Source organism: Bradysia coprophila, unplaced genomic scaffold (assembly GCF_014529535.1).
Source record: "Bradysia coprophila strain Holo2 unplaced genomic scaffold, BU_Bcop_v1 contig_94, whole genome shotgun sequence".
Lineage (NCBI taxonomy): Eukaryota > Metazoa > Arthropoda > Insecta > Diptera > Sciaridae > Bradysia > Bradysia coprophila.
Window position 1 is genome coordinate 4,761,863 of NW_023504022.1, and position 21,237 is coordinate 4,783,099.

Here is a 21,237-nt window from a genome sequence, read left to right on the forward strand (position 1 = left end):
TCGGGCTGTCAAAGTTCGTGTTTACAGTTACTTGGAAAAAACCTATAGTAACGTGTGAAAGCTCGTTGAACTCGTATGGATGCCCAGATTTCAGACATTCTAGTTTGGGGGTCGTTGGAATTAAGGGGGAGAAGTAAACAAGTTGCTGAAAATATGCTCCGCTGTCCTCAAAAATTTTTTTGGTAAAACATAGTGGACTTACGTCACGCCCGCTTACTAACGTGCGGGCATGATAAAAAAATGAACCAGGCAGATAGTAAAATGTGTTTTAAGCTTGAGAACGAGAAGTCTAGGAGTGTAAAACTTATCAAAATCCAATTCAACACTGTAGAAGATGTATACGGAAAGCGCACGTCTTTGTGTCGTTATCTCGGGCCAGAGCGAGCGTAATATTTCAAATCGTTCGAATTTAGCCTACATTTCCCATTATCATGAAATAGCCGCTGATTTTTTGAACAAACTGTTCTAGCAACACTCATAACATGTCAATATCACCGCGACAAACACTGGACACTATATCCAATTTTAAGGTTATGTGTCAATGTTATTGTTATTGTTGTTGTCTCGGAGTTTGAATGAGACTCTGCGTTAGATTGGATAACAAAATGTTTAAGATAATCAAACATTGCTGTTTGTTAACACAAAATTTCTGTTCACACTATCAATCGTCTGCACTGGACAATGTAGTAATACGTATGTTGCCGAGAAAGTTTGATGTTTTCAGACTTAATTCAACATCGTCTAGACCAGAGAATGAACTGACTAATACATTGGCCGAGGAAGATCAACGTATGAAGTTGATTAAAATCGAAATTGATTTAATACGCGAAAAGGGGGGTAGCGCTCCCGACATCAATTTCATTCAAAAACATCACTGGAACGAGCTGCTTCTATTGAAAACTAAAACAGCCAGACAACACTACTACAAGCATCTATTTTCAATAGAACAAACGAGGGTGAGTGGCTTACTGGAACTTTGATTAGCCTCGGATGGCATGAGTTTGACCAAGGAATATGTTTTAGCTGAAGCGAAAATTACAGACAAAGGAGCGAGAACAACGGCTGGCACTGAAACCGTCACAGCCGATGGGGAAAGTTACATTCCTCCTAAGAATAGAAAGAAAAACGATAAACTCATGGCGCAACAATAGGTATGCCTGGACGATCAGATGCGTAAATCCTTTTCCGAGAAAACTTTCCCACGAACTTTCCATTTGTTAGGCTATTCCGTGCCATGCAACACGGTGAAAAACTAATTTTCGACTGTTCTTACGACGAACACATGACCGTTATTGAAGCCAAAAATGCTGCCAATCAGCTCACCATGTCATTTTCCGACAATAGAAGAGACAGAGAACCATTCGACCTGCACTTTTGCAACGTAAACTTCAACAGCGTGACAATGAAGCATATGGAACGCAACCTTCCAACGATGCGAAACCAAGAATTCCCAATGAATTTGCACGAGTGCAGCTATGCGGATGTGTTCCCCAGAGAACAACTGTTGTACCTCACGCCACATTGCGATGATGACCTCACCGAATATGATCCGAATATGATTTACATAGTCGGCGCTATGGTGGATAAAAGAGTTCAGAGTCCGTTGTCAGTTGGGAAGGTCAGGGAATTAAATTTGAAAATGGCTCGACTCCCATTGAATCGTTACCTGAAGTGGGGGGAGGGTTTCCGAAAGTTTTTGACATTAGATCAAATGGTGAGAATTATGTTGGATTTGAAGAGGACGGGGAAATGGGAGATCGCGTTACAACATGTGCCGAAAGCTACTTTGAAGTAAGGAGTGGTGTGGACAGCGTTCAAGTTTGACTAAATTTGGTGGAACTCAATATTTATCCAGTCAAATAAAGGAGCTACCGTTGTATTGCAATTGTTTTCCTTGCTTGCCGCCTGTGCCGGAACATGTACGATGTCCCAGGAAACAAGAATTTTGCGCTGAAAGCGTTCAAGGACACTTGACACACTTACCTCTTATAATCCTTCAACTGGCAGGATTATCGCCCAAAACTACAAAATACGAAGCAGTCTAAAACATCGTCGCGTTAAATGTCTCTCAAAATTTTATTCTTCAAATTGATATTTTGTCTGTTGGCAGAGATTTCATTCGAACACAAAAGACAAACATCGTCATTTACGAATATAATGGGTCAAGGGTTCTTCTGAAGCGATTGCGGTGTTGACAAAAACGAGCTAAAAAGTTCAAAAAATGCGAGGTAAAATTTCTTCGATTATTTCACCCCCAAACAAAGAATTAATTCCGAATCGTAAAATGGTTCTCCGTTGTGTGATTGTATCAGCCGTCGTTTCGTGTTAAAAACATTTCTTGTGGAACTGGTAAGCATACAGTAGGAAAAGCTAGACTTAAATGCTAAATTAGCCGAACAGAATCTCTCATTTAATCGTCATTGGGTTTCGGTTGTTTCACTGGCGACACAGTTTCAGCAATTTCTGGCCCTCCAATGCGCTTCCCCAACAAGACAGAATCGCTCGGTGTCGAATTCTCATCAACGACGTCATTGCTGTCACTATTTTCACCCTGATTGGTCGAACTTTCCGTTTCACATTTATCTTCATCGCAATCTTCAACGTCTTCGTCGTCATCCTCGTCATCGTCATCATCATCGAAACCAATTTCAAATTCCTCGTCGTCCTCTTCCTCCTCTTCAAATATGCCTTCTCGGTCCTCGTCGGGATTACCACTTCCGTACCAGGTGTGCGTTGAACCGGGGAACACGTACTTATTGGGATGCGTTGAATAGTAACAGCCGCTTGGTATGTTCTCGGCGGAAAAGACAAAAACGGTTTTGAATTTGCCATTGTCGGTGTTTTCGACGGCATCGCCAGCAGGTGGTTCTGATCTTGAATGTGTCGACTCGCCATTACTTGGTTGCCTAGCAGGTGTCACTTCTTTCGACTGATCAATATTTAACTTCTCGGCATCTGATTCGGTGGGTGATGCTATCGCATCGGTATTTTCGGTGGTTTCAGTGGCTGTTGATTTGCCTTGCAACGGAGAGTACTCTCCATCCTGTCGCGTTGTATCGGATTCGGGTGAGCTCATCATTATCGGTGTTGGTCTTGTCAATGGAAGGTCAACGGTTTCTGTTGTTTCTGGATTGAATTCCAGTGCCGACGATAGTTTAAGTTCCGGCTGCTCGCATATTTCCGTCCAATCGCCACCAATCCTATGAATGGAAAAATTAGTTTTGGTTGGACCTAGTCTACGAAACAGTTCACTTACATGCGACAAATTTGATTAACAATTACGTCGGCGTCACCCAACAGTTCAACGTCGAATACGTAGTTCCCAACCCGTTCCCGATTGATTAAAATCTGTGGAACAGTTTCGTTCAAAAATTCAGGTATCAGCGAAACCGGTCGAACTTTCAACGAAGAACCAATAACTAACAGACAGTCACACTGTTGACGATCGGCATTTATCGCTGGATGGAACATTTCCGGAAGACTTTCACCAAAGAAGACGATGTCTGGCTTAAGGATGCCCATTTCGTACAGATCTTTATAGCCTTCGGTCATGGACGTACAGTGCGAAATTCGCGACGATTGATTTCCGGTGGATGATTCGTTGCTGGTGACTGGGTTACAGATGGAGCACATGGGAATTCGTTTCGCTAGCACATCTTCTCGAATCTCTTCGGCTGTCACAACGACGGAACACTTTGTACACCTTGCTGTGGCAAACGATCCGTGACATTCCACCACCCTTTCGATCCCGGCTAGACGTTCCAGTGTGTCAATGTTTTGCGAATAGTTTCTCAATAGTCGCTCCTTCCTCTCGAGCAGTCTAATGAAACGATGACACAGCGACGGTGTAAACGAGCCGGGATACAGTTCCTTGGCGAATTTGAAGAATGGTCTCGGATCTTTGCTGAAGAATCGAATGTCGAATATCTCGTGCGGATCGTCAATTTCTGGCATTTCACTGCGCAGTCGTGAATAGATGCCAGATCGCGAACGAAAATCGGGAATGCCACACGATACAGACACACCAGCTCCGGTCAGAACGATGATGTTTTTGCATGTCGACAGTAAATGGATGACGTGATCGATTGAATTGATGTCGGGCAAACGAGTACGAACGGCCGGTTGCGTCACAAAAGTGCTAATACGGGCCCACAATTCACGATCACTTACGCCCTGCGGCACAGGAAATTCTCCGTTGCGAAAGATCTTTCGTAGAATCGCTCGTGGGTTTACTCCCGAAACAAGTTGTTTGTGACACTGAAAGTATTGTTGACCTCCGGTCAGCATAACTCGGTTCGTCAATACATCGTGCATTCGAACTTACCCACTCAATCCAGCGATAGTTTATTCGGCTCAGGTCCATTTTCTCCTTGCTCTGAAAATCGTTTTCCTCACAGTCCGATTCGTCAAACGAATCGTCATCGAAAGCTCGCATCACATCATCGGTTTTCCACTTGGAATTCGAATCGGAATCTGATGCGGATTCTAATACGAAAAACGAAAATCAATGACGGACTGATTCATATGTGGCACGTTAGGTTGTTACCTGATTTGTCTCTGATTTGTGACGACTGCGAATGCTTTTGCGATATCCTAGGTGTGGGTTGAGTACTGGTGCCAGCTTTGGTGGAAAAAAATTCGGTGAAGCCAGAGTCACAAGTGTCCGCTGCATCGGCCGTTGGTGGTGTCGAAAGTCCACTGGATTCTAAGTATGAAAAGACATTTTCGTTAATCCCAGCCACAGATCCACGTCCGGAAATTAAATTTCTTGCTCTATGACCACACAAACAGTTGGATGGAAAGGAATTTGGGAATTAAGTTGGGCCTACTAAACAAACGAAATACGAAAAACTAAGTCCCTGGATGGACTGTAAAAATGATTGCTGTTGCTACACTGTCCACTGACGAAAAGAAGGAAAATTGGCAGAAAACAACAGTTACTGTCGAACTTCAGTTTGAGTTAGACTCTGCTCCGTTTGTTTGAACACATCGACGTTCTCACACACGCACTTCTTTTTTGTTGGCTGCTCTCAGAGCGATGTAAATAACAACAAAACAGAAAATCACTTTTCATTTGCACTAAATCAGCTTCAATCAACCGGTAAAATCAAAACTAAGTAACAACTAATGCTCTTCGCGCCACCTACTATTAACCTTATGCCATTCCGGCCAACCATACATCGACCCATAGAAATGAAACGGGAGATCAACAAATTTTCACCTGAGAACTGATGAAAACAAAAACAAAAGGGTTAAGACTGAAAATGAGCGCCATTTTGTGTGGTATGTTAACATCCAGTCAAAATGTTGTCGAAAAATATTTCTTAATTGAAAAAGCTGATCCGGAGGCAGCAAAATTATTTTGGGTTCCGATCAAACTATGGATTTGAGTGGCAACAAATGCCTCCATACCAATTGATCGATAAAATCAGCGAAAATATCAGTCCATTTACCTTGATATTTGATAGAGTTTATGGTTTCGTTGGTTGTTGCACTATTTTTGCTGGAAGTGGTGTTCGCACTATCGACACTGCTTGACGAAATGTCATTGCTAACTTTCGGGTAGTCATTCATCTTTCGATTGGTCTAACAATAAACATTGACTAATTGCTTTAAATTTAAAATTATTGATAAATATTTTCGTTTTAATGGGTTGTGATTTTCGCCATTTTAAGAAGAAGAAGAATGACGTTTCAGGTCTATGACGCTCAGTAAATACGCAGTTTGTGAAACTATTTATGTTCCAGACATGTAGTATACGTTGAATAAATTGGTTTATTGAGTCTATATCTCAATTTCAATAGATCATTGATGTGAAAAATCAAAAAGAAAATGTTGACATTGGCGCTGGCGATCAGTTTCAACGGTCAAACCATGAACTTCCATCACAACCCATTGCACAAAAAAGTTTGTACAGCCATTGACAGTAGCACAATTAAAAAAAAAACTTTTGATGCAGAACGACGTAGTAGATGGCTGAACTAGGAAAAAAAATTCCATCAGCAAATTTAGTACATTATTTTTTGGTAGAGCTCTTCATACACCACACACTCATAAATCGGATGCATTCCGTGACATTTTTTTTTATCACGGAAAGTTTTTAAGAGTTCGGTGAAGTTCACTGTGAAAATTTTGACAGGTAAACCCATATATTTTGTATGCTTGCTAAGAGGACCGAAAGTAAAGCTGTCAATTCGCGGGGCGAAAGCTTTCGCTTTCGCCCCTTGAATTGACATTTCTTTACTTTCGGTCCTCTTAGCAAGCATACAAAACTTAATACGTAACTCTTTCGGCCTACTCAATCGATACGTAAATAACTATTAATGGGTACACTTGTCAAAATTCACTGGGTAAACCTAATGAAGAATTATGAGCTCTAAATGTAAAATTCCAATTAAAGATTGAAAGCTTTTTAGAACGAAAATGCACGAGAAATAAATATTTATCAAACAAGTTGCGAAAAGAGGTAGTTTTTGTCACTAGATCATGTGACAGATATTACAATTTACAATGAGATTCATTTGTATCAGATCTTTTCAACGTGGATGACATTTCAAACGTAACTTCAAGATCTATGGAAACGACCATAGAGTTATACTCGAGAGGTGGCATGGTGGCGCTGTCGATCAAAGGAAACCACAAAAATATGTGGGAAACCAGACATGTTGAAATAATAACAGCGCCACCCTGACATCTTTCTAGTGTGACTCTATGGAAACGACCGATTAAGTGTAACGTCAATGTTGATGTCTCGGCTGTAATTCTTTTATGATGAGACAGAATGAAATATAATTTAAATTAATTAATTCAAACTGAACTTACGGGAGGTGAAAAAATTCCAGCAATTTTAGTAATAATAGAATGGTCCTCGGTTTTCTGTCATTTGAATTTCCTAAGAGTATTCTAGTCAGAATTTAATAGGTTTGTAACAAACCGTTTGTTCCAATTAACTGTAAACCCGAACTTTGACAAAACGAATGACAACGATTTCATCCACAGATTTCTTTGTAAATTTTTCGTTAAAATTTTCGTCAACCTGAAAGTTGAGGTTAAGTTGCCTTCCATGGATGAAATGGGACATTTCTAAATGACCTTGAAACCAAGGTTATGAAAAAACAGATTAAGACACTTACGAAGGCGGGTAAAACACAAATCTTGACAATTCAGACATGTATATTGTTGGAAAAGTCAACTTGAAAACAATTTTTTTTTTTGCTAAGTTAAAATCGTCATATAAAATTTTCCAAAGTTAGTTGGCGCTGCAGGATAATTTTTATCACACGCCTTCGTGATCAACTCGAAAGTGACTTAACCTCTTTGAAACAAACCTAATTACAGATTTATTTTTCATCGAAATAGTTTTCATTTATTTTTATTTTGAATTTAGTTGGACTATTTCGACAACTTATCTGCTCTAATTTACATGAGAGACTTAACTTTTTTGAGGACTATAGAAATTCTTTTGTTTTCAAAAAGAATAGGCCTCTAATGAAAATTATCAATGAAAGTACAAACCAAGTATGGTCTGTCCATACACACCGGAGGAAAAAGCGATTTCGTATAAACAAACTGACCTTACAATGAAAATCAAAGCAAGGTGAGTTTTTTTTATTTGAAACCGCTCTTCCTCCGCTCCATACGAATTTTGAGATTAGACCATACCTATAGAGTACACTTTCATTGCAAATTATGGCATCAGTAATGGTGTTCGAAATATTATTGTAAGTAAAGAATTTATCTATACTAGCCACTAGCGGTTAACCATTATAGTTCGTAAAGTTGGTGAGTATGGCGATTTCGTAGACTTTTGACATAAAATATATGAGAGAAACGAGAAATGTCAAAAGTTCACCAAATTGTCATAATTGATTACACTTTCTACATGGTGAAACTATGACGCTTTCTATTTTTAATTTCTGATTTCAAAAAGTTGTCAAATACGGAAATGTCTACAGCTGTCATTCTTCCGCTCGTTTCGTCTTCACATGCTGAAGATTTCATTAGAAGTTTTTTGATAGTTAAAAACATAAAACTTCGGAGCTAAATAAATGAAATTTAATGTTTCTTATAATTCGCTAATATGTCATGCCCCGTTTCTGCATTTACAGATTCTGTCAAAATCATGCGTATGAATATTCAGCCATTTTGCATGGTCTGTTGTATCTAGCCTTATGGTATGTAACACTCATTTCTGTCAACACTGTTCTCTCGTAATGATGTTTTGCCACCGCTGCCATTTAGTGCTTGTCAAACAAGTGAGTGTTAGTGTGTGGAAGATCGACGAGAGATCAAACAAACAACGAATTTAATTTTTTTATTTTTATTTTAATCACAAAATGTTAATCATTGTTTTGAGTTTTTAATTGGACATTGTGTGACTGCCGTTTCATTTTGTGCAGATTGTCGATTGATATTGATGGAAATTTCTGTGTTCAAGTAAGTGTTTCAGCGAATAAACTAAAGTCGAAACGTTGTGATAAAACAAGGTGTGTGTTGAATCACTTAATAGTTTTGACTGTGGTCAACCGTTGAAACAAGTTAGAAAGAGAAAAACGGGTGTGGTTGTGATACGATTTCAAATAATTTGCTTCGAATTCAACGAACTTAATGCAAAACATTTCTTAATTCACTTATTTTCACTAAAAATTGCAAGAAATGGCATCGAATGTGTGATCCTACGGAAAATCGATTGAATTTGACGTGAAATTGTTGCAACCACCACGGTTTACAGATCGTACTCCACAATATGTTTGTCTCTAGTCGCACACTTTAATTAACATTTTGAGTAATATGTTGATCACCGTATAATCACACAGGTGTCATGCTGAATGACCCCTGCGCTGGCATAATTTTCCTTCACCAAAATATTTCGAATTTCATTTGCTTAAATTCAGAAAACTTTTGATTACGCACCGTTACCGTGAGTGACATTATTTTGTTGTTTTCTTTCCGGAATTTTCAGTAATTGAAACAAACAGAACCTTACCGACGATGTGGTGGTACTCAGTGTTATTTCTGGTACTCGGTACACAAGCAGCTCTACCAGAAAAGCAACGAAACCAGGCCGAAGACTCCGATCCATTACTAACAGATGCAGTACCGCAATCACAAGTACAAGTGCGAGCAGCTCCAATTCTACCTATCCCAGCGGCACAAATAAAGTCGCAACAATCGTATGAATACTTATCTGGGCAATCGTCGTCTGCAGATCCTTTTTTGCCATCACCGCAACCCCAAACCCAATCGTACCAACAATACGGACAACAGTATGGTCAATCGGGTCAGTTCAATGACGTTGGATTGGGTACGGGACAACAACAGGGCTATGGAGTAGGACAACAACCAAATTATGGAGTCGGACAGCAACCCGGTTTTGGTGTAGGTGGCGCTACCGGTTCAATAAACAATGACTTGAGCGGCCAATACAACACCGGATTCGGCCAAACGAATAACTACAACACATTCGGCAGTTCGTACGGTTCGCCACTGTATGCAAACGATCTGGATGGCATCATCGATCCGAACAGTTTCTGTCCGGAATTTTGGATCGCCCACAAGAGTGTCTGCTATCGCTTCATCAAATCGCCGAAGCGTAACTGGTACGATGCGAAAAAAATTTGCCAGGCCTACAAGGCGGAGCTGATCAATGTCGACACATTGGAGAAGCATTCGTTTGTGCTGAAGGAATTGATCGTTCAGGATCAGAAGCAGAATCGCTATTGGGTGTCAGCCAGACAAGTGTCGCCGAACAGTTGGTCGAATGACGACAATTCGCCGCTGGTGAACGTTGACGATTCGTTCGAATTTGAAGAGACCGTTTTCAATCAGGACACTCTGCAGGAAAATCTTCAACAGAACAATCAATATTTCAACCGTTTCGATACGAACAGACAGTTCACATCACGTCGTGACAATCCTTTGTTGCAATTCGAGAAAACACGACTGGTTTACGGTTATGCGGGCAACAAGGGCAGATGGATGTTCATACCATCGTACGAATTCGAAACGCATTTGTTCATTTGCCAATCGACTCTGCTGTACAATCCAAACAACATAAACGTGCTCCAAGATGAGCAGCGCACGTATGAGTACGGTTTGGAAATTACCGATTTCCGGAAAATTCCCCGCGGTCCCTTTTTCATAAGACAACCGGTAGACACCACCTTTGACACCGCTAAGCGTACCATCAGAAACGATGTGTTTGTGAGCTGTTTGGCTGGTGGTTATCCGACACCGGACTACTCCTGGTACAAGGAGGAGTACGTCAACGACAATTTGACATTCTACAAAATCGATCCGTTGATCGACAGTCGTTTCACGATTAGTGGAGGCAATTTGATCATTTATAATCCCGAACAAACGCGTGATCAGGGCCGATACCATTGTGTGGCTGAGAATAAATTCGGTCGCATCCGCAGTGAAAGTGTCGAACTGAATTTCGGTTACATAATGGAATTCAATCTTAAACGTTCCGGCGAAAGCGGTGACAGCAATTGGGGTAAAACACTGTTCTGCGATCCTCCGCAACATTATCCGGGTGTGAAGTACTACTGGGCTCGTGACTATTTCCCGAATTTCGTCGACGAAGATCAGCGTGTTTTTGTCAGCAACGATGGTGCACTGTACTTTTCGGCATTGGAGATTATCGATCGCGCCAATTATTCGTGCAGCGTACAATCATTGGTCAGTTCAACCGGTCGTAATGGTCCATTTTTCCCGCTACGCGTAAAGCCACATCCGAATTACCAAGCGTTGCTCTTTGCCAACACTTTCCCGAAAGTATTTCCCGAAGCACCGATAGCAGGCCAGGAGGTGCGTCTGGAGTGTGTCGCTTTTGGGTAAGTTGAAATTTTGATCGGAAATTCCAGCAAAATTCATTTTCTCTTTGCTTTTCTGTTCAGCTACCCGGTTCCGTCGTACAATTGGACACGAAAGGATGGTGGTCTGCCTCGGCATGCCTATCAAATCAACTACAATCGAGTGTTGATCATTCCCAACGCTACGCTGAACGACAATGGAGAGTACGTATGCACAACCAAAAACGACCGGAAGACTCTGCAAAAGTCCATTCTCATCAACATCCAAATGAAGCCGAACTTTACGATTCCGTTGCGCGACAAAATTAAGGACTTCAACAGCGAAGTGAATTTCGTTTGCGAAGCGAATGCCATTCCGGACGTGAATTACACGTGGTACAAGAATGCCGAACTGCTAGACAGAGAGCAACTGGACCGCGACAAGTACATCATACAGGACAATGTGCTGACGATAAAATATCTGGACCCTGAAAAGGATGATGGTAAGTCGAAGGAATTTGTTTTTTCAACTTTCAATTTCATTTCCAATCCAAACTTCAGGCATGTACCAGTGTCGGGCGCATAATCAGTTGCACGCAGTATTCTCATCAGCACAGCTGAGAGTGCTGTCGATGAAACCGTCATTCCATAAACGGCCACTCGAATCGGAAATTTACGCCATTTACAATGGTAACACAACCATCGTATGTGATCCGGAAGCAGCACCTCGACCCAAATTTCAATGGAAGAAAGACGAAGTTGTGATAGGTGCCGGTGGTCACAGAAGAATATTGCCGACCGGCACGTTAATAATATCTCCGACATCACGGGACGATGAGGGCAAGTACACATGTGTGGCGACGAATGCCTATGGAACGGCCGAATCCAAAGCACGGTTGATTGTCTTACGTAAGTGAACGGAACAATTACCAAAATTTAACGCAGCAAATTTTACCAATCCATTCATTCACAGAGGAACTACGATTCATACAAACACTGCCGCAACAGGTGTATCACAACATTTGGGATTTGCTGTATCTGCATTGCGATGTCAGTTACGATGAGGTGTTGGATGTTGCCTTCATCTGGAAACACAATGGTCGTGTGATCAAAGATAACGAAAATGAACGATACGTAAGTCTTCCTGCGCACAAATCGAAGTTATCATTGGACGGACATTAATTGTGAGTCTCTTCCGTAGGTCATTGAATACAACAGCTTGGCTGTCCATAACTTGACAACGCTAGACGGAGGCGAGTATGAATGTATCGCAAAATCTTCGGTCAATTCAATATCGACAAAGACATTAGTCACAGTCGCCGGTCCGCCAATGGCACCAGGCGGTGTTAAGGTCATCGAAATACAAAAGACTACAGCTCGATTAGAATGGATCGATGGAAGTAATAACGGCCGTCCGATCATGTACTACAACATTCTCGGCCGAACCAACTGGAACAAGACATGGGTGAATGTGTCGGAGGGCGTTCCAGCGTATGAAATAGATCGATACACTGGTCGGAAGCAAGCCGAAATCACTAATCTAACACCGTGGTCAGGCTACGAATTTAGCGTTTGCGCCGTCAACGATTTAGGTATTGGAACTCCGAGTGCACCGTCACCGTTGTACAACACGCACACCGACAAACCGTACATTAGTCCTCGGAATGTTGGAGGTGGTGGTGGAAAAATCGGCGATTTGACATTGAAATGGACACCATTGAAGTCGGACGAGCAAAATGCGCATGGCATTCATTACAAGATCTTCTGGAGATTACACGGTCGGAACACGGAATGGGCTAGCGAGATACTGAAACAGCACGGAAACACTAAGATGGCTGTGGTGCACATTCCGCTCGATAACTACTACACTCGATACGATGTGAAAGTTCAGGCCATCAATGACGTCGGCCCAGGACCGGAAAGTGGAGTTGCCGTAATTTATTCGGCTGAAGATATGCCTCAAGTAGCACCACAACAACCGATCGCTCGTGGCTACAATTCGACATCATTGAACGTAACATGGAACCCGGTTGAATTGACAAGAGAAAAGATTCGCGGCAATTTGATCGGTCACAGATTGAAGTACTGGAAACAGGGCTATCCGGAAGAGGATTCCGTTTATTACTTGTCGAGGACGACACGTCCATGGGCAATAATTGTTGGCTTGCAGCCGGACACATATTACTTTGTCAAAGTAATGGTATACAATGCTGCCGGTGAGGGTCCGGAAAGTGAACGTTACTTGGGTAAGTGTAGCAGATCTTCGGACAATTTGCTAGAAACACTAACTCACATTTCCCATTTACAGAGCGCACGTACCGTAAAGCTCCACAAAAACCACCGTCATCGGTGCATGTGTACGGCGTCAATCCGTCCACGGTTCGAGTGGTGTGGCGTTATGTGGGTGTTACAATGGAAGAAGAACCGATTCAGGGTTACAAGGTCCGTGTCTGGGAAGCCGATCAGGATATGTCAACGGCCAACGACACAATCATTCAAACTGGCAACAAATTGGAATCGTTCATCAACAATTTAACGCCGGGTAAAGCATACCGAATGCGAGTGCTGGCGTTCAGTAATGGTGGCGACGGTCGAATGTCTAGTCCAGAGTTGCACTTTCAAATGGGTAAGTTGTGACAGTTGGAGTTTTGTGTTCCGTTTTGTCAGTCATTGAATTGTTACAGGCACTACGAACGAACGAAATACGGCTCATCACATGAAGCTGAACAAGACGATCGTCTTTGGCCTACTCTCTGTCTTTTACTTACTGAAACAGACGTTATTCTAAGCTCACAGTGATAGTGAGCCAATTAGTTTGTTGTAAATAAGTGTTCTTTTCTCAGTGTACCGTTGACCATTGGCCAACGGTACAGTTAATTCCGTTCGAAATCTCAGAAATTGAATTTTTGAATTCTCTCGTTTGTAGATCTGAATTTTTATTCTGAATATTTGTAGCCATTTAAGTTAGACAGATCTGATATATCGATTGGATCATTGTAAAACAAAAGAAAAGAAAATATTTGTTCAAAACATACCGTTAGATAATAGTGACAAGGATAAAGTGTACGTACGGCGAGTATGAGTATGCGTAAAGTTACGGTGCTGCCTTTTTTCTCTGACCATTCCATTAGTATTTTAATCAAATCGAAATGAAGACAAGGCAAAAATGTTTTTTATTCCATCAAAGACCGTAGACCGACAACTCGCGTGCAAATCAGTCCCAATAGATTTCGCCTGAGATAACTGCCTAACAAAATGTGGCATAGGTTTCCCACTGTTGCCTTATGAACGACTGATATGTACATGGGGGCTCGGCTATGTCATTTGTCTCATCATTTGTGCATTCTTGCTTCTAATTGCAACGTAATACATTCCACACACAGAATGCAAAATCGTAATTTAAGCATATACTCAGACGCTGCTAAATTGTGTGATGGTTTACAGTTATTATTCATGTGTAAATTCAAAGTACAATAAATGTTAGCTGTAAGTTGCGATGCCTCTAACTAGACATTCCGAATTGACTTTTCAATTTTTGGATATTTTCAATAATAAATTTTTTAGAGATTTGTCACATTCAGCACACACAATCGATTAAATTTATATATTTTTAGGCATAAAATAGAAAACACTAAAAACCTTATCAGTAACAAACAATTACAATTCGTCCATTTTCTATTGTAAGGTGTTAGCTCATAGCATTTTTCTATGATTTATAAGAAATAAAATAAAAAAATTTATATTTTTACGAATGTGGTCCGATTGTTTTACGTTTTATGTGGGTTTAATGGGTTCCAATGGATCTACAATACATATCTGGATATGGTATTGGGATTGGAAACTTTCTCAATTTTGTTTCTCTCTCGCTCTCTCTGTGCAGAAACATAGATCGACGAGGGAAATATGAAACAGTACATCGATAGACAGAGAGTTCTTAAAAAAGAATTTTTCTCATTTTCTGCCATAGGGAAGGTGCATCGAGAGAACTTTGTATCTGTAACGCAAAATTTCGTGTATGGCAAGGGCAGAAAGCAAAAGAGAATAAGGAATCCAATCAAACAACTCCTTTTGCCCTACAGGATAGAACTTGTGCCAATCAGACGATTGTGTTTTTTTTTACGGGAAAGAAATTTTCAGCTATTTGCACGTACCTTATACTGACACAACAATATTGTATGCTTGTGTTGGTTTGCTTTCCAGATGAAATAGTGGAAATACAATGACTATTAGATTAGATTAAGTGGGTGGAGATAATGGGAGACCCAAAATTTCCTGCACCTTGGCCGCCAATGGGCCTATTGTGCGTGCCCACAGCATGTTAAATTCTATTCACTTGGTTCATATAGTTAAGTATACACTTAGGGTGGAATAGCTTTATATGATCATAGCTCACAGTGTAAGCGCCAAGACATTTGGCTCTGGCGATAATATATGCGGGACATTTGCACAGGAAGTGTTCAGCCGTCTCGATATCGCCGCATTGGTTACAGGATGCACTATCTGTGAGACCCATAGTAAACAGATGGCTGTTAAGGCTACAATGCCCTGAAAGGACGTCAGTAAGGCGTTTTAGATCCTTTCTGGATAATGAGAGAAAGACTCTTGAGCGAGCCTCGCTTATCTCTAAACAAGCTTTGGCTTGTCTGGCAAAGTTAATGCTTTTCCAATGCTTTGAAAAAGTGCTGGCTTTCCAGCACTTAACAACGCTTTGTAACACGGAAGGAGACACTCCAATAGCCGGTTCAGGACCGGACTGGGGTCCAGTCACTTCTAGCTGGAAAATTAATCTTGTAAGATTTTTTTAGACCTGGCGACGGATTCTATATGAATGTGCAGGGGAGGAATGTTAAGAAGCGCTTCTAGAGCTGCCGTGGGGGTTGACCGCATTGCCCCGGTAACTCCTACCAAAGCCAAACGCTGTAGTTTGCTCAACTGATTTTGAACAGTGATAAGTTTACAGCGCTGCCACCAGACTATGGCAGCGTAGCAAAGCCTAGGCCTAACGATTGCAGTGTAGATCCAAAGTCTGATTTTCGGAGTAAGACCGTGAGATAGCCCAAAGACTCTATTACAGTGCCAAATCGTTCCCACTGCCTTTTTGATGACAGTGTCCAGAAATAGGGAGAAAGTTAACTTAGAGTCCAGTGGCAGACCTAAATACTTCACCGAGTTCGATAGGGGGATACGTTTTCCGAAGAAAATAGGAGATCTAAGGCCCAGAATTTTTCTTTTCTTGGTAAAAAGAATTAATTTTGTCTTCGAAGGGTTAGCCGTCTGTTCTTGAGAGAAACACCAGTTTTCCACCAGCGTAAGTGCAGACTGCATTAGATCACAAAGTGTCGAAGTAAAGAGACCAACGATGATGATCGATAAATCGTCGGCAAATGCTTGAGAGTAAAATCCCGATCCGTTGAGAAGTTTTAATAAGCTGTCCTTGATCAGACAGTAGATTAATGGGGGAAGGATACCACCCTGAGGACAACCTTTATTTACATAGACGCTCACTTTGATTCTACCCAGGTATGAGCTGACAATACTAGAGTGGAGCATCGTGATTATCCATCCAATAATCGTTTCGCAGATGCCGTGTTCTCTACAAGCTTGAGCAATAGCTCTGAATATTATATTATTAAATGCTCCATCTATGTCGATAAAGCACCCTAGCGCCTCCTCGCATTGACTGAAGGCTTTCTCGATTCTATAAATTAGGCGAATAGGCGAATTGAAGCTTATGAATGCTACATACATCGCTACTAATGACAGCATCTCGAAGATAGCGATCGATTAATTTTTCTAATGACTATTCACTTGGCTTAAGGCCGATTCACAGTCACTCCGTTTTGGTCTCTCTGTTCTCTCTTTCCATTGTTGTAGCGTACACGGTGAGTAAACGGAGTGTAGTGCGTTTCGTGCTTTACACTGTTAAATGGAAATTTAAACAATGCCGTACATCGACTAAAATAAATAATACACCGGAACTGAGCGACTCATCTGGTTTAAATCGATCTATGAAGTATGGTTTCCACTCAACAAAAAGCACTAAGTGAGAGAGCCGTGAGAGGGCAAGCTGTCAAATAAACAAATTATATTAGAGAGGCCAAATCGGCCAAATGTCCATTAAAAAATCTTTCCTAGTGCTTGGTTCAGTGCTATGCATATATTGATTCAATCAGGGCCTGTTATTGGTAGTTCTGGGTAGATTCTAACTAAGTCGTTCTGGGTAAATCTCACCAGTTTTCAGTAATTTCAGTAAATATTCAGTACCAAAGCTCCACACCAATAATAGGCCCTGGATTCATTCCTTATATTTTTTTGAGGGATTTTTTTGAAAGTGGAGCAGGCTCCATAAAATAAAACATTCGTCAGGTGCGAGTTATCACCTTTTGAAGTTTATCAAAATTTCCAGCCTCTACCTGATCTCCTGGGCAATACCTATCCAATGAACCCACACACATGTATGTCCATAGCCTGTAGCGGCAGTAAATCACGTATAAAAAACACCCTTTTTCAACTTTTGGTGGAAGTTCCCCAGCCAATAAAAGAATATTCAAATTAAACGACTGCGGTTTTAGACCATTGGGGCCAAGGGCTATCTGGGCATGTAAACAAAGCGATGCTAAAAAATAGCTCCGACGGAGCCTGGTCCAATTTCAAAAAAATCCCTCTTTCTCTTTTACTTCTTTCTTTACTAGTAAATAAGTCCACAGACATGATGAGTTTGCATAGATTTGCATAAGGTGTGAAGTAAAGAATCACGAAAGTAAAATATTGAAACTTAGTTTGAGAACTGTTTTGTATAGCATGATTTACTGGGGTAGTTCCATTCCCAATAATTTTTAGTAACAAATTGGATAATAAAACTTCCTTAGTCGAGTCCTTAGTCATGCAAAAAGTTTTCAAAATCATTCACCAAAATTTCGGTATTAAAACTGGGATTCATGTATTAGGGTTTCCTTCCCTACTCTTTTTCGTAGGTTGTGCAAGATTCATCAGCCAAAGAAGTTGAAATCACAAGCCGAACGCCGTCAGAAAGTGCTAAAACGGAAATTGGTTCAAGGAATGATTTACCGCCACTCGGTATCTCCAATCAAATGAATTCTCTCTGGTAAAGACAGAGTAATAGTCTGCATTCTATTCGAATTGAAAATTTGACTTTGGTTTCGCACTAGATAGTGTGCATCCACATTATGCGGCCATGCAATCAGAAACGTGTGAGTACGCTATCGAAGGACAAAATTTCGCTCGATGCGAATTGACGAAAGTGTTGCGACATTCGGGTTAAGCTAATCGAGTAGATAAAGGCTCATCACGGAAGAACCAGATAATTTCGACGAAATTAATTTCCATCCAGCTATGACGTTGTGCGCAGTCGAGTTCTAGATTTTTTTTTATATGATTGGGTCCAATAGATAGCGACGATCTTTCGAGGAGCGAATACACTACAGCCCTTAACCGCTTTATATGTTATACAGCCGACCCTCTCTGTATTTGAAGGATCGCGATGCTCAAATCATTTGTCTAAATTTTTCGTTTCTCGATTCAGTGCGATCAAATGTGCGCGTGAACAGAGATGAGTTCGCGACTGAAAAGGGCCCCGCCGCCCCGTTCCGTCGTACGTAGAAGTAAGTTTTCGTTTCGAATAATTTCCCATTTTACAAACGTACCTTTGTCAAGAGTGTGGTAAGGAATTCACTCAAAAAAGCGATCTGAATGAGCATTTCAGAATCCACACTGGTAACTATGCGAAGAAGATGACCGATGGACTTCACTGAACTATGATTTTTTTTTGTAACAGTTAACAGTTTTACTATTCAAACTATTACTTCATTTGATCGAAGATTTCCAGAGATTGCTTTCAGAAATCTTTTACTTCATTTGTTTTGAACATGCTTTTTACTATATAAAACCTCACTAGTCAGAGCTTGTCGTTTATTATTGCTGCCGTGGTCGATAACAGATGACAGCCGTCTGTAACAGGTTAAATCGAAATTTTGATTTCAGGTGCATTACTTTACCCATGCAACAATGCAACGTGTGCAAGAAAACGTTTGCCAAAGGGGCACCCTACACACGCATCTTAAAGTCCACGCCAAAGGGAAAAAGTAAACCGAAGACTGATGCCGTGGGTTGTATACTGAAAGGAGTCCAAAACTCCTTGATCTGATTTATTGACGAAGAATATTTAAGCAAAGTGTCGAAAAAAGAAAATTCTCCGTAAGAAGCCAGCCGATCGGATTATTTTCAATGAAAGTAAATTTATCTACTTTCATTGATTATTTTTACTTTGAATTTTTTTTTGCGTTCAACTTGACGTATTCGTATAGGCAACCTGTGTGGTGCAGGTATATAGGTAGGCTTTGTTATGAACAACAGTCTCTGAATAAATAATAAAGTTTCGTTCAAAGAACCTTAGTGAAATAGTTATCAATTTGTGATTTGTTGACTTAAAACTCCTTTTAGTGATTTCACCTGTACTTTTCATTACAAACTCTGAATAAATGTTTTTGCTGTGTGGTTCAATGATCTATTAGATTACACAAAACGTAGAGTAGAGGCTTAAGACACAAAATTTGTTAGTTTCGAGATCGAACAACTTTTCATTTCTCCATGTAACGTTACGTGAAGATGCAAAACAAATATTAGAGCCCAAATGATTTATCCAATTTATCAGCTCAGAAGTGCGTTGATCGAGTGCTTTTTTCGACTGTCAGCGTAGGGTTGAAAGTATACTCCCCACCACTTCATCGAAAATATTTGACAGAATGTCTGTTGCAATCAGTTTATTCTCATAAGAATCACTACAACAACGGATCGTTTTTGTATTTTGTCTTATTTGTGATTTTGTGTTTATTAAAAATGTCTCGAACTGGATTTTTGAATCACAGTCAAGCTCAAATGGTTCCCGAGGAAGAGGTAAACAAAGTTCTCAAGCTATTTGTGTGAATGTCTTCTGTTGAAGTCCCTCGAAACTATTCGGAAAAGACGAGTATCAAGCACTGCAGCAGTTTGGCTTCGAAAAGGATCCGAGTTTTTCACATTTAGGCGGCATACATCTGTTCGAAAATACGTTAGCGCAATCGATACAATAAAAACGTTAAAGAGGCCATTCGATTGAAGCGAAAAGTTTTCGACGAAGAACAGTAGACGATTGTCGAAGATCAGATTCAGATACGCCATCCGGCAATTTGCTAAAGTTTAGTGTGTGTTTGTTTTCAATGTTTAATTTCGAAATTATTTGCAGGCTCTTCATCCTTGTTGTGAATTCATTATGTCTCAATAAATGTGATTCGACAGTTGTCATTGAGGAACAAGGTTGCGATCGCTAACGATTTTTATTAGCGACGCTAACACTAACGTTAATTTCGAAAAATGTTAGCGACGCTAAACTTATTCGCTAACCGAAAAAAAGTTAGCGCGCTAGTAGAGGCCGCTAATAGCGATCGTTAATGTTTCGCTAAAAGATCTCATGAATAAGACGATTTCTTAATTTAAAATTTTTTTAAACATTTTTAATCATGCTGAACATGATGAAATCTCAATAATTTTTTAAATTTTGCTTTTGATGAACTTTGATTGCATTTTGTTCAATCGTTTTTTGAGGAAAATTTATTAGATTTTATGATTATGTTGAAGATTTATGTTGAAGCTTACCTTTTTACGGAAGTTGCAAAAGATTGAGTATAGTAGCTATTTGCATACTAGTGATGAACAATTAGAAAGTCAAGCTTTCATGTGAATTTTGTTAATCAAAAGCATGAAAAGTAATTTACACGATTGCGAGTTGGAGCTGGTGTAATACATGAAATTTCATAAACTTTTAACAGACTTTGAATGTGAAGTACATTTCATAACTCGATTTTTCAACGCTTCACTTCTAGTTATGCAAATAACAATTCTAATAATTCAATATTAAATTGTTCAATACCTAGAATGTTCTATTTTTCATTAGCGAAGTGATTAGCGATCAGCGAAAAAATATTCGCTAATGATATTCTAGCGAGCGCTAACGCTAGTAGCGACAAATTTTGAAAATAAGCGTCGCTAGTGCAACCTTGTTGAGGAATAATTTAACGAGAATAGGGTGTCATTCTCTATCGGCAATGTCAAAACTTAAACCTGAAGTGAAGAGTCGAAGTACGTAAGTAAATCGATGAGGGGTAGTAGCTTGTTCGCCACCAAGCGATGAAAACGGCCGTATCGTTGACGATGAGAAAAAGCAACGACAGAAATCTAGACGACAACGAGGTACGAAGTAAATGCCAGTCTTAAGCGAATGTATAAAATCATTGCTTGAGTTTCGTTATGACTCGAGTAGATCAAAAGAGAAGGTATGCAACTATTGAATCGAATGTTTCAGAGTTTGTGTTTGCAATCTTATCACAGTCGTAATCCAGTGGTTCTCGAGAATCATCAGATATAAGACGTTAGGCCACATCTTGGA

At 40.4% G+C, this 21,237-nt stretch overlaps 3 protein-coding genes across 4 annotated transcripts; 2 read left to right on the top strand and 1 right to left on the bottom strand.

Moving 5' to 3' along the window:
- The first annotated feature begins 548 nt into the window (after positions 1-548).
- Positions 549-1,869, top strand: LOC119085051 (mitochondrial ribonuclease P protein 1 homolog). Its single transcript, XM_037195267.1, has 3 exons — positions 549-956; positions 1,024-1,151; positions 1,222-1,869. Exons 1-3 carry the CDS (start codon positions 576-578, stop codon positions 1,793-1,795), a joined length of 1,083 nt encoding a protein of 360 aa, XP_037051162.1. The 5' UTR covers positions 549-575; the 3' UTR covers positions 1,796-1,869.
- A 188-nt stretch (positions 1,870-2,057) lies between these two features.
- LOC119085052 (NAD-dependent protein deacetylase sirtuin-1-like) lies at positions 2,058-5,996 on the bottom strand. Its single transcript, XM_037195268.1, has 6 exons — positions 5,897-5,996; positions 5,454-5,650; positions 4,547-4,705; positions 4,325-4,485; positions 3,257-4,257; positions 2,058-3,200 (listed from the first exon to the last, which is right to left on the bottom strand). Exons 2-6 carry the CDS (start codon positions 5,572-5,574, stop codon positions 2,411-2,413), a joined length of 2,232 nt encoding a protein of 743 aa, XP_037051163.1. The 5' UTR covers positions 5,575-5,650; positions 5,897-5,996; the 3' UTR covers positions 2,058-2,410.
- Positions 5,997-8,251: 2,255 nt separating this feature from the next.
- On the top strand, positions 8,252-14,548 carry LOC119085053 (contactin). 2 transcript variants are annotated; one of them, XM_037195271.1, is made up of 8 exons: positions 8,252-8,436; positions 8,954-10,838; positions 10,902-11,299; positions 11,358-11,705; positions 11,770-11,930; positions 11,998-13,042; positions 13,105-13,422; positions 13,481-14,548. In XM_037195271.1, exons 2-8 carry the CDS (start codon positions 8,992-8,994, stop codon positions 13,582-13,584), a joined length of 4,221 nt encoding a protein of 1,406 aa, XP_037051166.1. In that variant the 5' UTR covers positions 8,252-8,436; positions 8,954-8,991; the 3' UTR covers positions 13,585-14,548. The 2 variants fall into 2 exon arrangements, with proteins under 2 accessions (XP_037051166.1, XP_037051164.1); XM_037195269.1 differs by having other exon boundaries at positions 8,963-10,838.
- The last annotated feature ends 6,689 nt before the right edge of the window (positions 14,549-21,237 follow it).

Bases quoted from the DNA above. Each gene is read 5' to 3' on its own strand.
- LOC119085052 (XM_037195268.1), bottom strand. From the start codon at position 5,574: ATGAATGACTACCCGAAAGTTAGCAATGACATTTCGTCAAGCAGTGTC. The intron at 4,258-4,324 runs GTAAGTTCGAAT...CAATACTTTCAG, and splicing joins ACTATCGCTGGATTGAGTGG to TGTCACAAACAACTTGTTTC. The intron at 3,201-3,256 runs GTAAGTGAACTG...TTCCATTCATAG, and splicing joins GTTAATCAAATTTGTCGCAT to GATTGGTGGCGATTGGACGG.
- LOC119085051 (XM_037195267.1), top strand. From the start codon at position 576: ATGAGACTCTGCGTTAGATTGGATAACAAAATGTTTAAGATAATCAAA. The intron at 957-1,023 runs GTGAGTGGCTTA...AATATGTTTTAG, and splicing joins TTTCAATAGAACAAACGAGG to CTGAAGCGAAAATTACAGAC. The intron at 1,152-1,221 runs GTATGCCTGGAC...TCCATTTGTTAG, and splicing joins AACTCATGGCGCAACAATAG to GCTATTCCGTGCCATGCAAC.
- LOC119085053 (XM_037195271.1), top strand. From the start codon at position 8,992: ATGTGGTGGTACTCAGTGTTATTTCTGGTACTCGGTACACAAGCAGCT. The intron at 11,706-11,769 runs GTAAGTGAACGG...ATTCATTCACAG, and splicing joins AGCACGGTTGATTGTCTTAC to AGGAACTACGATTCATACAA. The intron at 13,043-13,104 runs GTAAGTGTAGCA...TCCCATTTACAG, and splicing joins GGAAAGTGAACGTTACTTGG to AGCGCACGTACCGTAAAGCT.